At 46.7% G+C, this 16,153-nt stretch overlaps 4 protein-coding genes across 4 annotated transcripts; 3 read left to right on the top strand and 1 right to left on the bottom strand.

Annotated features, from left to right (window-relative positions):
• Nucleotides 1-133: 133 nt before the first annotated feature.
• Nucleotides 134-1,207, bottom strand: N7508_010088 (uncharacterized protein; the record flags this gene model as incomplete). Its single annotated transcript, XM_058468148.1, has 1 exon — nucleotides 134-1,207. One exon carries the CDS (start codon nucleotides 1,205-1,207, stop codon nucleotides 134-136), a length of 1,074 nt encoding a protein of 357 aa, XP_058315994.1.
• A 466-nt stretch (nucleotides 1,208-1,673) lies between these two features.
• On the top strand, nucleotides 1,674-2,840 carry N7508_010089 (uncharacterized protein; the record flags this gene model as incomplete). The annotated part of the gene is made up of 1 exon (XM_058468149.1): nucleotides 1,674-2,840. One exon carries the CDS (start codon nucleotides 1,674-1,676, stop codon nucleotides 2,838-2,840), a length of 1,167 nt encoding a protein of 388 aa, XP_058315995.1.
• Nucleotides 2,841-5,838: 2,998 nt separating this feature from the next.
• On the top strand, nucleotides 5,839-7,631 carry N7508_010090 (putative MFS transporter; the record flags this gene model as incomplete). The annotated part of the gene is made up of 3 exons (XM_058468150.1): nucleotides 5,839-6,667; nucleotides 6,724-6,979; nucleotides 7,037-7,631. 3 exons carry the CDS (start codon nucleotides 5,839-5,841, stop codon nucleotides 7,629-7,631), a joined length of 1,680 nt encoding a protein of 559 aa, XP_058315996.1.
• A 1,931-nt stretch (nucleotides 7,632-9,562) lies between these two features.
• On the top strand, nucleotides 9,563-11,891 carry N7508_010091 (putative C6 transcription factor; the record flags this gene model as incomplete). Its single annotated transcript, XM_058468151.1, has 4 exons — nucleotides 9,563-9,682; nucleotides 9,736-9,830; nucleotides 9,881-10,571; nucleotides 10,620-11,891. 4 exons carry the CDS (start codon nucleotides 9,563-9,565, stop codon nucleotides 11,889-11,891), a joined length of 2,178 nt encoding a protein of 725 aa, XP_058315997.1.
• Between the last annotated feature and the right edge of the window lie 4,262 nt (nucleotides 11,892-16,153).

The raw sequence follows: 16,153 nt of genomic DNA on the forward strand, positions 1-16,153 counted from the left end.
GATATGCCTACACGAACTATCAAAACAAATACCCAGATGAAAGCTTTAAAATATCAATGAATGTAAATTAAGACCATGTCCAACGCCCCGGCCCAAACTCCTTGCTAGTAATGTGTATGCAGAGCAAAATGCACTAAGTGGTATCCATCTTCTCATTGTACATATCATCAGGGAGTTCCTCCCCCTCCTCGAGTTCGGAAAATTGCCCCTCAGAGTCAGCAGAAACCTCACCTTCATCCATCATGTTGATATCATCTGCACCATCGCCCTGCGCACTGATGACCTGTCGCAGAGGCGACGCGGCACCCGTAGTACCAGAATTCTTATCAGCCTGCAGCGCAGATAACAGACCACTTTCATCCTGGCTATTCTGCGACGGAGTCAAGACATCGCTGTCCGGACCAGGTGTGTTCGCATTGCTGGCCTTGCCCTTAGATATAAGATCGCCCTCGTCATTATCCTCACCCTCCTGCATCCCTTCCCGCCGCTCAACCTCTTCCTTCTCATCGCGGATCAGACGACGGAGCTGCATGCCCTCTTCGACAATGCGGCCGAACTGCTCGCGCCGCTCAGCCCATGTCTTGGCGTAGACCTTGCTCTCGTTCTCCAGATCTGCGATCTCCGTCCGCAACTTCTGAAGGTTCGACTGCTGGTCTTCGCGCGGCTTGAGCAGGCGGTTACTTGTAATCTTATCCGCTAGCTCATCGTAGGTCTTCCGCAGAGAGAGGAGTCGCTGTGCCTCTTCGAGCTGGCTTCGGAGATCGGCAGTGCTGTCCCGGACAGATTGCATTGTCGATAGGATCTGGACTCGTTCTGTGGCATAGCGCTCGCGTTCTTGCTCGTTGCTGGTTAAGAGGAACTGGACGCGCGCAATGCTGCCTTCAAAGGCGGCGAAGTCAAGCGATACATCCTCGCGAAAATGGCGCCATTCATTGAGCTTTTTCTGTTTCTCTATTTCGATATTCGTGTCGGCGTCGGCGTCGGCGTCTTCGGGAGGAGGAGTGAGAGGGAGCAAGGCTTGCGTTACGATGAGGGATTCGGGGTTTAGAAGGCGCTTTGAGATGCGCTTGAATGGCTTTTCTTCAACGTTCAAGAGGCGCGACTTGTGGAGGGCATCTGCGATCGGGAATGTTAGCTTTGAGCTGGGAGGACAAGTTGGAGGAGACTGACCTTCTTCTGGCTGGCCCAGAAGGCCGTAGGAAGCCATTTTGGTGATTGAATTGTGATATGTGATCCCACGAAGCTCACGATGGAAATTTCAGAAAGTATCAAAACCGCAGTTGTTCTGCGCGGCTTCAAGTGTCGATCGCGGAGGAGGATGAAAAATGAAGGCGAGCGGTCTGGCACTTTTTGACTCCGCCTTTATTGATCTAAGGGTTTGCGGTTGCCAACAATCGACTTTCAGTACCTCAGCAATTGTTTTATTGTTTTATAGTTTGGTTCATTTGGTCTTGTCTACGGGCCCTCAACGGCTGGCTGATGCTCAAAGCGCGAATTCGCAGATTGATCGGGTGCTTGCTTGGGATCACGCCGTTCTCCGCATTTCACCTTCCACGGTGTTGAGCTCGACCGAAGCTACACCCAGCGCGTGACCTAATGGGTCTTGTCGCTCAGTCTGCGACTGCGGTACCAGTTGCCTTATCTGCGTCTTCTATACTTGCTACTGCCTCACTATGACTGATATCCACTCGGGGCTCCATGTGGGCCAGCGCTTCTCCTCGCTGGAGGAGTTCAAAACAGTGATACGGAGCATATCTGTCAGACAACACTGGGAGCTTCGTGTATCTAGAAGCAACAAGAAGAGCGTGGTCATCGGTTGTCGATCATCGGCCAATTGCTTCTTCCGGGTTGTTTGTCGTTCCAACAAGAACGCGACCTACATCACCAGTCTCCAGGATAGCCATAGCTGTCCTCGCGGTGCAGAGTCTCCTTCGGCTACACCTGCTCGCTCTGAAGCTTCTCACGTGCGGTTCTTACTGAGTGAGATCCCTAAGTTGTTCGACATGAAATCGAAGATCAAGGCTCAAGATGTCGTGGACGCTGTGAAACGCTACCATGGATATGACATCTCGATGCGCCAGGCACAGCGAACACTCACCAAGCTTCAGCCACGCCATACAGATAGCCAGGGTGAGCAGTCGCTTGATCTTGACATGAGTGCTGGAGAACAGCAGTCGCCGGAGCAATCTCCGTCGGAATCTCAAGGCGAAGTGGCACAAGCCCTCAGGGAGATGTCTGAGAATCGGTGGCTCCCAGATAATCTCCCTTCACTGATGGATGATGAACACATTCAACCGAATGAAGGCCCAAGCAATAGCTTACCTGCTCCACCGTCTGGCCAACAAGCTCTGCCAGCTCCACCCCAGGTGCAACATCCTCATATGCCCAACCCGTCGTTACTCCGCCAAAATACACACCCGCTGGATCTCTCACAGCCAGGAGCCGAATACCAAACCACTGCCTCCATGCCAGTAGCAGTAGCGGGACAACCGAAAGACCAGCCCTACACCCAGCGTAATGACCACACGGGAATCCCCCAGATGATTCTTACGAACTTCAAAATTGAGTTTACCTGCACGACGTGCGGGTCCCTCAATCAAAGCTTCTTCCCAAATCAGGGCAACGTTACTGGTGCCAACTATATGCCTCACCACGCTGTACCAACACCCAGTCACGTCACGCGACATCCTGTGCCAGCTCCCCAGAACGGAGTAGGTAATAATAACAACACAGTCGGTGAAGATGCAGGGTATAATGTCAACGCCGCTACTACACCGACTATGCAGAATGCCTGGGCTGCTGGTGGCCTAGGAGTTCCCATTGGACCGGCGCACACCTAACCATCATATACAGAGTAGGATGCCAAAGGCGAAACGTGTAAGGTGAAATGACGTGAACAAGATCGGGAGATGCGGATGATGAGAATTCTATCTTGCTATATTGCAGCCCAGGTTGACAGGGCCAGCTGACTTATTCTTCGCTATGCAAGATAATGCACGATAATCAATATCGGAATGTCTGATTAACTGTCTTTACAAATATGAAGAGGTATTCAGGTTGCAATACAATGGTTGATACCCGATTCTGAGGATGCAGTGACGCTTTCATGGCCGAAGGAGGTTCTCGACGAATCCCTTGCAGGATCTTTAGCCAGCTTAAAACGCTACGTCACTATACATGCTAGTTTCGTTCTGCAGAGAAGAGGCAATATCAGAGATGAACCAGGACTGGATCATATCAGGGCTACTACCGTAACGAACGCGACGAGCCACGTTGAATTACCATGTTTTTGGTACCTATTTCGCTTTTTAGGATTGGATAATTGCTTGTCGAATTTCAATATCTTCCGCCACTGAATCCTTCCATGCGTGCATACACACCCCTTCAAGCACCGGCGTCTTGTTCCTCGTGGGAGTGCAAGATTGGTATAACCGCCGATGCACCCCCGCCTAACCCGTACTGCGTCTTTACTACAGTGCAAATCGCTATTCCAATATGATACCTCATTCTTTGTCTCCAGACTGAATGAGAAAAATCTTTCACACAAGTTCAATTTAACCTATATTTGCTTTGAATATTTCTACCAACTAAGTCATTAGAGCAGCACTAGCTAGCATCTACCTAGAATGCCCATCATCATAACTTCATCTACCCCATGCTACAAGTATGCATACCGATACCCTCGACGATCGGGGCCGGTGAACCAACAATTACCTCCAAACAGACGAAAAACACCTGAATCCTGCACCCTGATATTGCCGACATACAAAAAACCAATAACCTCTGCCGAAACCCCTGCAAGATCCCGCGCAAGCGAACAAAAGGCTACTCAATCCCGACGATCTCACTGCATCTTTTATCGCTCGTATTACGTCAATCTGATAGACCAGTTCAATTTGAAAATCCCCGAATGATGGAATCTCCGGACAAATGGGCTTGGGAATGAGCCTGATAGGATTGCGGTATTGTCAACACGGGAAGCACGAGTACATTGGAATTATGTATGATTTTCAGAGGAGATTGTGTACACTAATGTAGGGGAAGGGTATGGGCTGGGAGGATTGGTCTTGTTGAAATCATGCAAATAGAGGTGCTGCCAACTTGCTTGGGATTTTTCACAGTTTTTGTTGAATGTTCGCATTGATTCCTTCGCATTGTATATTGCTCTATTATCTAGGACTTTTCTAGGAAAGACGCTGTCCAAATTGTTTGGTCTGAGATACTAACGCGACGCATCATGGGCGAAGCTCAAGAGAATGGATTTCGACTTCATTGGAAGTCGTTGGTGGCATGTTCGTTGTATCGATGTTTCTGTTTCAATATAGAGTTCATTTTACCTTGATCCGGGGCTGGGTTTCAAGCAATGGTTGGGTCCTTGCAGGTCAGTCCCTTTCCCTTTTTTTCTGTGATATCTCTTTGTGGATAAATTCGAGAATGCTAATTGCTGTCTGCACTCTAGAATGTTAGCGAGCCCGCTCCAAATACATCTCTCGGGTGAATTTTTCCACATGAGCGTCAACAATTGATATCTTCTCTTATAACCCAGGGTGCATTAGTAAGATCATGTTCGGCAGGTAGATTATCTATGACCAAGTAGTCGGACATGAACATGCCGACTGGCTCCTTCTAGGGCTATTCACCTCTTATCTGGAACGCAAGGTGTGTCTTCATATTGCTGTCATTTTGGCCTGCGTCGCCATTATTGTTGTGATGACCACTGATTACAAAGCCGGCCACGCAGGACGTCTAGTGATCGGTCTAGGGAATGAGTTGTTGATGACATTGTCTCAACTATACACGCAAGTATGGTAAGCCATGCTAAACAGTCTTTTACAAAATTTATCTGATGAAGTATTGGAAATCTCACCAGCTCGATACCGTGGTCTTGGGCTAAGAACCTTGCAATTCTGGACCTCGTTCGGCTTCCATCTCGGGACAATCGTCGATAATTACTCCCAAGATAGATGGCAAGAACAGATTCCTCATTCCGCTGGGTCTTTATTATTCCTGTATTTCTAAGCGCTAGTTTACTCGTGATCCCCGAGTCACCGCGCTGGCTACTCCAGCAGAATAAGAAAGAACAAGCTTACAAGGATTTGATTTGGCTTCGACCAGATCGGACTACTGTGAATGGTGAAATGGAGGATATTTAGAGTGCTATTGAGCTTGAGCAAAATTTGGCACCGTCTGAGTGATAGTTCTGTTCAATGCGCATTTAACCAACATTCTCAATTACTGACGTTTCCGTAGTGCTCTAGATATCGGATCCTCCGACAATCAACACAAGAATCGCCCAATCCGGTATCTCAGGCCGTGACTGAGTCAGCCATCGGAGGTCCGTTCGGGAGTCCGAGTGGCGGATCCACCGGGAAAAAACGATTCACCAACCGCAAAGAAAAGATGACGCGGAATTGAGCCGACATTTCACTGGATCCATGCTCTTCGGTGTAGTATTGGGCCAGAATGGAAGCTGACTACAAGACTTTTTACCGTGTCGGACCTGCATCCGACGCAACGCCCGCACAGCGGCGCTCAACCTCCAATCGACAGCCAGTAATCAGTTGCCGATGAATCGAAAGGGACTAATTCCTGCTTTTATGGAAAAACTTTTATTATCAATCCAATGACTCTTATATGAGACTCTGCCGCCGTGGGGTTCGTCAAACAATATTCCGCATATATGCATCACAACACATACCAACCATTGCCCTCTTGATTCACATTCTTTTGCAAGGGACCTTTCTGCGCCACATTTGAAATTCATGGATATTAGCCAAGCTTCTCGAACATTTTAAGAAATCCACAGTGGGCCAGCTTGGCGCTGTCATACCTCCAGCCATGAATCGACAACGAGAGGCTGAAAAGGCTTTACACGATCAGACCAACATTCTTCCCTTTGGACAACTTATGGTTGTTTTCACGGGGCTGGCAATCTCATTACTGATTTGCATGGTGGACCAGAACGGTATCAGTGTGACATTACCAACAATTTCACGCGAACTTGATGCCGAGAATACTATCTCATGGGCTGGAACATCTTCGCTGATTGCGAATACCATGTTCACTGTTCTCTATGGAAGATTGTCCGATATTTTCGGTCGAAAGATTGTGTATATCTCCGCACTGGTGCTGCTCTGTATTGCAGATCTCCTCTGTGGCCTATCTGTTAATCCAGCTATGTTTTACGTCTTCCGAGGCTTGGCTGGTGTAGCCGGCGGTGGTGTCACCTCTTTGACAATGATTATCGTGTCCGATATTGTTACATTAGAGAAGAGAGGCAAATACCAGGGAATCCTGGGTGCGTCTCTCGGTGTCGGAAATATCATCGGACCATTTTTAGCTGCAGCATTCATCATGCGTTCAACATGGCGTGGCTTCTTCTGGCTGATCTCGCCGTTGGCTGCTTGTTCTGCTGTTGTGGGATACTTCCTTATCCCTAACAATGCGCATAAGGATAGCTTCCGCAAGAATATCGCCCGTATCGATTGGTTCGGTATCCTGGCGTCTTCAATCGGAATCATCTTCCTGTTGATTCCCATTTCAGGAGGCGGATCATATTTTCCATGGGATTCACCGATGGTCATCAGTATGCTGGTGATTGGAGGCTGTGCCTTTGTCGCTTTCTTGCTTATTGAATGGAAAGTGGCCACACTGCCTATGCTGCCAAGTTTGTTTGCCTTCCAAGCTCGGATATAGGAGAAATTCTCGCTAACTTCTGGATAGTTATTTTCTTCAAAAACAAGGTCGTCTCTGCAATTTTTTTGCAAAGCTTCCTGTTTGGCGCAGTCTATCAAGCTAACCTTTACTACCTCCCGCTATACTACCAGAACGCCCGTGGCTGGTCACCGATTGTCTCTGCTGCCCTGACTAGTCCTATGGTTGCAGCCCAATCTGTTTTCTCTATCACCTCTGGGCAATACATTTCACGCATGAAGCGCTATGGTGAAATAATCTGGATTGGATTTGGCTTGTGGACTTTGTAAGTAGTTCAATTTTAACACACGGGTGTCTATATACTAACCTTAGACTTTGATAGGGGCTCGGGTCTCATGCTCTTATTCGGTGCCCACACTCATCCGGCTGTTATTGCAGTAATCGTGGCAATTATGGGTAGTGGTATTGGCTTCACCTTCCAACCCACTCTCGTCGCTCTACAAGCTCATTGCACAAAATCCCAAAGAGCAGTCGTAATCGCGAATCGCAATTTTTTCCGTTGCATGGGAGGTGCTTGTGGTCTCGCTGTATCCGCTGCTCTTCTTCAAGCGACTCTTCGATCTAATTTACCGGCAAAATTCTCATATCTGGCGGAATCCTCATACTCGCTTCCTTCGAGATCAAATCTCAGTGCCGCTGAATGGGCTCAAATTCTGCTCGCTTACAGCAAGGCCTCTCATTCGGTTTTCATCCTACAGGTCCCGCTTATTGGTATCTGTTTCCTGGCATGTATATTCATCCGTGACAGAGGCTTGGAACGCCCCAAAGAACCAGAAGAGATCGAGGAGGAAAAGAGGAAGGCTGAAGCGGAGAGGGATGCTGAGTTTGCGATCCCTGGGCAGACCTCCGAGGAGGATACCCATCATCAAACACCTGATCAGAGCGAAAAGCGTCCTTCTATGTCAACACTTGGCTAATCATCGATGCTTCCTTCTCGGGCGGAGCAAAATCTTGAAGGAGTTGAAGAAAGGCTGAAGCACTGAAGCACCAGAGGACACAAGAAATAGCGATTATTATTTTGTCTATTATTGTTTGCATCACACTGTTGCTGCGTTTGCTTTTTTTGCATGCCTGGCGTATGATACCAAAACACTTTACATTAGATATGCATTAAAATATTAATTGAATAAAGGGAAGACTTGACATTGTTATTACTTATGACTCTTCGTTCTTCGGGCCATTAAAAGTACTCTCCATGGGCGGTTGAAACAATACTGCCCAGAAATGGTGAAATTGAACGTGCAAATCCGGCTATAAAAGGTTAGCTATGCCAGAATTCCAGAAAGTCTAATACATGCCAAGGCTTCGAGTAGTCTCTCATAGTATTTCAATGATATATGATCCTCTGTGGAACCATCTCTGAGTCCATCAACAATTACCTCCGCCGTTTCCTTTGCAGAAGCTGGGTCTCCAAACTCGCCAAAATGGAGACCAAGTATTCTTTTAGTTTGAAGCAGCTTCATCCGCAGTAACAAGCTTAGTAACTCTGAAAGTTCCTCCCATAAAGTTCGCGAGCGGCTACTTGGAGACCCCAAAAGAAGCCTTCGCACAGTAGGATCGAGCTGATCTTGCCAGGGACCGCAGTGCATCTGAAAAGGCGCAGTCGTCTTTAGGACATCCATCGTTTGATCAAAGATTGGGTCACCCTCTACCCCAATTTGACCATCTTTTTCGTTGATGCTCTCTGAAAACCCAATGCTCCTTAAGATTCGTTGGAGGTTGGCTTGGGGAATATAGGCATCACATCGCCAGTGCCAGCCTAAGCCCGGTCCACCATGCCTATGATATCGGCACCTCGAACGGCTAGTAGTGCTACACCACGTTTGAACGCGTCGTAATAAACCTTGTCGTTGCTCCTATCCCGTGGAAAAGGATAGAAGGCATAAAAATGAAAGCATCCCCACAAGAGTTGGAGCGAAGTGTCCGAGGTAATAAGGCCGGGGTGTGAGCTATCTATATATCTTCGAAGGCTTTCTTCATTCCAAACTAGATTCGCCATCAGTATAATGGGCGCTCATGAATATCATCAGGGTTCAGTGGTCGCGACTTACACTTTTGATCGAGGCCGGAGGCATAGGTGTCAAACGAAGCAGTCAGGTACCATATATAACTTGACCTTGACCTCAAGCATTCTTGGAGATCTTTCAAAACTGAATCTGTTTTTATTGTTGACTAGTTAGTCTGAATTTCTCAAGCCTTGGATACTGAGAGAATGGTTGCGGCTGACCTTGGGTAGCTTCATTCAGATATTGTTTCACTTTCTGTTCGTGAGGTCCTTGGACAATGTTCCATAATAAAACTTCGCCCAGAAATCCAAGCGGCAATTTCCACATGTTCTATTCGTTGAGTACAGAATATGAATTGGTGTCGTTATGATTTCTCGACAAGTATTAACGTTGAAGCCTAGGGATGTTACCACGTTTGATACAATCTCACTTTCCCCCTGCAATAGCCACAAAAGATCAGGTTGGACGCAAATTAGGGAAGGCTCCCGACTTTGAGGGGCAATAATACACCCTGTTCAATATCTGGTTTGACTTGCGATGGAGGCTGCTTGAGCACAGTAAGATCTTTTGGACTCTTGGTTAGAAGAGTGGCACAGGGTAAATACTTCCAGTGTTTTAAAAAGATGAAGGTTGAACAAAAGTAGAAAAGAACAAATGGGAAACAAAAGTAAAGTGAAAGCAATGTAAAGAATAACATAGTCGTATTGTGCCGCTGAGCCTCAGATTGTCTTGGCGTTCCGATCTAACCGCATCTTCTCTAATGCAACCTCACCTCGCGAGATAATAGGCGTCCACTGCCAGGGGCCTTCAACATTAAAACATATTAGTTCAAAATATGAAAAATGTATGCACTTGGGAATAGCCCAGAGTCTTCGCGGCAGACCAGTCCTGTGTCGCGAGATCATAACCCACGGAAGCGTGGTAGGACCGCGTGCACTCGATGCAAGACACGGAAGCAGAGAGTGAGTTCCAGGCAGTGTTTCTGATAGCGTTATAATCTCTTACGTTGCACTAGTGCGACAATGAATATCCGACCTGCTCCAACTGCCTGAAGGCGGGGGTCGCGTGCGACAAGTCCAGCGTGCGAGAGGACAGTGACCGTCAGAATGAGTAAGTCTCCGATGGATCGAGTGGCTGAATTCCGCTAATAAGTAATTTAGCTATACCCGCGTTCTAGAAGAAAGAGTGGCATTCTTGGAGCGCAAGCTTAATCAGTCCGAGCCAGCTATCCCAGATCCAAATGCTGCGGGCACGACTGCTGCACCCTCCCTGTTCTCCCCGCAAGGGAGCCATCCAACACCACAGACAGCTACTTCCGGGCTTGACAATAACCCCGTTGGGGAAATTGTAGGTCTGCTTGCCCTGAGCTCCTCTGAAGCCCCGGCCTACATAGGAGCCAGCTCGGGGTTTTCTCTCGCCAACAATTTAGGAGAGATGGTGCAAACGAGTGTTTGGAACCAATTTATCTCAAGAATGCAACCAAATCAATCGAACTCAAATACTAGCAGTAATACTTCTCAAAACACGACGGCTCGAGTTCATGGACCCTCCGAGCAGCCATCCGCTCCTCGAATTCGAGATCAGCTCTTGCCAGCAAATATCGAGCCACCTACAGATGAAATGGGAGCACGAATTTTGGACACTTACTTCACCCGACTCCATTCAAGATACCCATTTGTCAACCAGAAACAAGTCTGGAAAATCCACGAAGATCGATGGCGATTGGCTAAGACGAAGCGTGAAGACCTTACCAAGGCTGATCGATTCGCTATTTTCAAACTCAATATGATATATGCCATTGGGGCAACAATGCTTCAGTTGAGTGAAAAATATGCATACACAGCACCTGATGTGAGTACTCTTTGTAACAATACGCGATCTGATGCTTACACTCCTCAGCGCTATTATAGCACTGCCCTGCAACATGTTCACTCAATGTGCGAAGCGAGATCTATTGAGAACATCGAGGCTATGGTTCTACTTGTAGTGTACCACCTCAGGACCGCATCCAGTCACGGCATGTGGTATATGATTGGACTTGCAATGCGTACTGCCATCGACCTCGGCCTTCACCGAAAGGCAAATGAGATCAACATGGACCCATTCACAACACAGATGCGCCGAAGGTTGTTCTGGACAGTGTATTACCTCGAAAGAGTGGTTTCAATGTCTCTCGGTCGGCCATTCAGCATCTCTGATCGCCACATTGATCTTGACTTACCACTGGACGTCGATGATGACGTTGAAGATCCGACAACACTGGCAACTCCCCAAGACCCAAATAAAACCACCTCCCTCACATTTGCAATCTACCTATTCAAGCTCCGCCGCATTGATTCACGCATCCAGCACAAAATCTATCGTGCTGACAGACCTTTATCTTCTCTCCGACCAAAAATGGACCCTTTGTATCTCGAACTTGAAGAATGGAAAGAATCAGCCCTACTTCGATTCAGAGGTCCAGATCTTGACTATCCAATGCTCCATTACAACCGAGCCGTAAGGCTCCTAATCCAACCCTTCCTCCCTCTCCTCCCAATCACCGATCCGTACTACCACATCTGCCTCCGCGCCGCAGGAAACATCTGCCAATCTCACAAACGTCTCCACCAAACCTTAGAATATGGTCACTCCTTCCTTGCCGTGCAAACAGTCTTCATGGCAGGGATAACACTCCTCTACGCTTTATGGACACACACAGACCAAGTCTGGTCCGTCCGCATGAGCAACGACATCCGCGCCTGCTCAACGGTACTATTCGTAATGGGCGAACGTGCAGCATGGGTGAAGAAATATCGCGATGCTTTCGAACTACTTGTCAACGCCGCCATGGAGAAATTACAGGGCAATGAAACAGCTCGCAATGCTGGGATGGCTGAGTTGATGACTGCGCAGTATGGCATCAATTGGAATACTACTCTCCCTGGCATGTCTGGCAGTGAAAAGTTCCCGCCTGTCAATCCGACTGGTTCGGTGCCTGATACGGGGGCCACGCCGCAGGTCGGCGCTGATGATGATTCTGAACATGCGGTTAGGATGGCGTTGCAGTTGGCGCCGTGGATTGATCAGGATGAAAGTGATCCCCTATGGATGCCCGACTTTGAGACGCTGGAGAATTTGTCTGGGACCTTTTGGAGTAATCCTGACACAAGGCTTTTTGATGCTCTGTGAGTCCAGTAAAAGAAACTCAACGAGATACTTGTTCTTTCTATCTGAGAAATTATGTGTATAAGCTATTTATTGAATCTCCCACTTTGTTATGCTTGGAGGGATCATATTTAGCTTCTTAGATCTATATATGGGATGGCTTATGTGCGTTAGATAGTTCCGTGGGTGTCGTCCAGGTGAGAAATAGGTGAGAATCATCAGAGTCGCGCAAGCACTGTATTAGGGACCTGGTACTGGGCTCGATACTGTTTTCGAGGTAAATCTATCGTAATAAACATGATGGATTCTAATGGACTTCACAATCAATTGGGCGAACCTAAAGACCGGCCGAGAGAAGGGGTGCCATAGGCGGGATTCCCTCTAATTTATAAGCCGGTCAGCGAATCCTTTCTGTTGTTTATGCTTTTACTCTGTGCATTGTTATCTTAGGTCTTACAAGGAATCTTTTTATTGGCTTACAACCAGTTGTCAATATCTGTATTCGACTTTTGGCGACGATGGCACAACCGGGAAAGTGACAAAATGGGGCCAACCTATACTGATTAGTCGATATCTGGGCTGTGGAAGATCATCTTGTTTAACAGTTGATCATGTTAAGAACACTGAGCCACTTGCTTCCTCTGTGCGCGCCGAGGATCTCGCAAGGTTGAACCGCGATGAAATCAGATTTGGGCCACTTGTTACTACCCTACACATGGATTGGGGCCTCATGACTTCATGGGTTCGCATCAGCCCCGAAGGTGAATTCACTTAGCCTGATAATATCTCCATGATTATAGGAGTTTTTGAAATGGAGAGCCCTTGACTCTAGCGGAGATCATGTCGAACAAGAACAGAGTCCTCAAGCCAGAAGAAAGCTTTCAGATGATAGTTTGGTATAGGGTGATGCTAATAACCAGCTCTAGGTACGAAAATCACCTGGAACATTGGATACCGTTTGTCATGACTCGAGATGAAGTGGGCATTGATACATTTTTGCAACTAACCCCGTTCTCGTCTCGAAGTCTTTCCAAAATACCATGTATTAAAGTCAGTTCGATTCCACCCCGCCCCGAATGACGTCGAGCCAAGAGGCGAAGACCAACATAGGGTGCAATTGCGATCTGAGATGGTCAAGACCCATGGAATTCTGTTTAAGAATCAGACAACCAACTTTGGGGATGGAACTTGCGGAGCTCAACACCGGGATATCCTGGTTTGACCCCCCAACGGTTTATACATGGGGTCCAGCGTCGAGGACGCCTTTCCAGAAAAATCTGGCAAAGGTTTGAGTAGTCAAGAGGGATAGTTTCCCATTTTTCACAGCGATCTTGTTCGTGTACATGTTGGCTTTGATTTCGTTAGCATGTGCTTGATATGCGGCTCCTTCTTTCTTTGACGACTGGAGTTGGAATTGAAGTCCGACATTTAGCCTAGCTGCCTTCCCATATAAGACATAATAGCTTTTTGTCAAATAAGAAGCATAATGCAAAAAACACATAACAGTAAGGATCCGCTAGTGTTCACTCATATAATACTAACTTACCGGTATGTGGCTTATGTGCGGTCAATATTTCGCAAATAATGCCTTAGCAATGAAGAGCAGGTTATATTTATACTGTTACTCTCCTATGAGAAGCTAGCCAGCAAGTCATTCTTAAGCAAAGTTGGAGCGTACATTATCATGAGTCTTTATAAGTCGAACCCCGTTCAAAAGTTTGCTGACACCGGGATTTTATATCTGAAAGTCTCGGAAACGTCGGTGGGCGAAAAAGCCAAATCCCCAACTTTTCGAAATGTGGCGATCTATGCCGATTGATCCTTTTGTAGAAGTCGTTCTTGACCTCCACCTTTTCTTCCACTGTGAGCTCGAAGCCTCGAAAGCTGATACAACACCAACACTCCACAGTGCAATGGCCTCTGCCTTTCTTTCTTTCAGATAGATGCCTCTGTGCGCAGCATCCACATCCCCGGCTACAACATCCACCCTGACCCGAACAATCCTGAACCATTTCTTCACGCATAAACCATTTAGCATCACGTCTTAGCCTATCGTATGCTTTCTTGAGTGACGGTACAAGCATAGTCTCTGCTCGGTATAGGGCACGCTCGCTTGTGGGAAAATACCGTTGGGTCTTTTCAAGCAATTGCTTTGTATTTTCAAGCTGAGTTCTATCAGACTCAATGGCTGTGGCCTTTTGTAAGGCGATAACCGTGTGGAGTAATGTTTCCTCAAGCTGCGATAACTCACGTAGAGCGAGCTCGGCATGAATTAAATCGGTGATGTCAGATCGGCCGAAAACTCTCTTCCCGTATTTCAGATATTGATGATCATGCGGATAGATTGCAAGTTCCATGCTTGTTGAAGCGTTTCACAATCCTAGGGTGGATGGAGTTTAGTATGACAATAAGGAGATATAGTAGTTAGTAAGTACCTCTGTGTTGGGTGGTTGGGTGAGGGGAATGAGATATCGAATAAAAATCTTCAGCAATAAGTAAAGATATTGAAAGGTTGAAGCAGAAGGAATGTGACATGACCGAGATGTGATTCTTCCAATTTCAAGTATGACAGATCGACCCCGAGTTCTATACGAATTCTGACGAAGGTCACTTGTCATGATCAACCCTAAAGATGATGGAAATCGTGTACAATTGATTTCCAAGGTAGTCTAAAGATATGTTTTATTGTAGACCGTAGTTTTCTGCCATTTACCCGTTCTTTCAGCCCCAATGGTCTGTGTCCATAGAAGCACGTGACATTTCAACGGCACTGGTGTGATCCCGGGGGCTTGGCAGGGTTGTTGGTCAGACTTTTGTTGGAACTTGCTGTCTTCCGTAACTTGCTCAGCCAATAAGGGCATTGGAATCTCTGTCATTTATTACTTGCTCATTCTTGCTATTTATGCTATGCTCATCATTAGTGGGTCATATAACCTTCAGGTCACATGAGCTCAACACATCTACATGACCGAAGATGAAGCAATGGTTACGTACATCCCAAAGCTACATTAGGACGATTTTATGATCTGTCTGATCTCTCAGGAAAATTCTAGATTGAAACTAGACAGAGCATACTGCTGTAAAGCCAAGGTTCAAATAAAGTCGGCTGTCAAACAGGAACCCGTCAATCATGCTAGAGCACGAAAGATCAAACCCGGAAGAAATATTCATGTTCATTGGTCAGCATCTGACTGCTCACCTGTCTCTCAATTTCAACCATGGTTAATTTGGTACAATTTAACCTTAATGGGCGGTATGATCAAATCGCTTCAATTTGAATGATCTTTCAGTCTACAAGAGGTATTAATTTGATTATGACTGAAATTATAAACAATCAACTACCGGGCAAACCGTGTTTTCGGGAGCGTTCAGAATTGTGAGACCACGCAGAGTCTCCGGTTTAGTTAGGTAAGCGAAGTAGAAGCCTCAGCTGACGTGTAGTACAATATGGTTCTATTGTAGAAGAGACTGAACGCTGACCCTTCTGAGGTTTTTCATGGGGTATTATCACGTGGGGTGCTTACTCAGCACCCGCACCTGCCATGTATATAGCTACTGTACCGTACATTATCGAATGATCATGCGAGCTCCTCACGGAATTCTCACTTCCCAGGGTCAGCGGGGATGAACTAAATACAGGCTGGCCCAGCTTCCGGGCGGTGAGCAGTACTATACTGCCACGATTCCTGAGGCACCACTCGTGCCTCAGGTACCAACATAAGTAGTCGAGGGTCCTGACAGCGATTCCTAGCAATTGCTGCTCTTGCGCGTGATATCCTCTCTTTCCCTACAACCGGGGTAGGCGTTGAACGGCTGTTTAATACTACTCGGGATATCTGCTATTACCGTCGAGGAAGAATAAAGTCTTATACAATCGAGGATTTAATGATGTTTCTTTGCACCTCAAGGTTTGACATAGAAGAACAAGAGGCGAGACTTCTTGAGAAGTTCTTCTCTTATAATGAGCTAGAAGCAGTAAAAGAAGAGAAGGATAATAACCTCGACGACATTGAGATCGAGCCAATCAGTAATACCGAGGAATAGGAGACTTCAATTGATAAGGAGACAGAGCTAGATAAAGCTTTATTGACTATATTTGAAGGGCCGACTATACGTAAACCCTAGGTGCTATTGCCAGTGAATAACACCTAAGTACGTGCGTTAGGACAGAAGCGAAAGAATTGCGATAATAATATGTTCGAGTACTATTAGTTAGTTAATCGATCGAAGCTCTCTAATTCACAGATCTTCAAAAAAGCCTCGAAATAACCCTATATTCTAACGGC

Source organism: Penicillium antarcticum (assembly GCF_028974205.1).
Source record: "Penicillium antarcticum strain IBT 31339 chromosome Unknown utg000009l_segment0_segment0, whole genome shotgun sequence".
NCBI classification, from domain to species: Eukaryota; Fungi; Ascomycota; class Eurotiomycetes; order Eurotiales; family Aspergillaceae; genus Penicillium; species Penicillium antarcticum.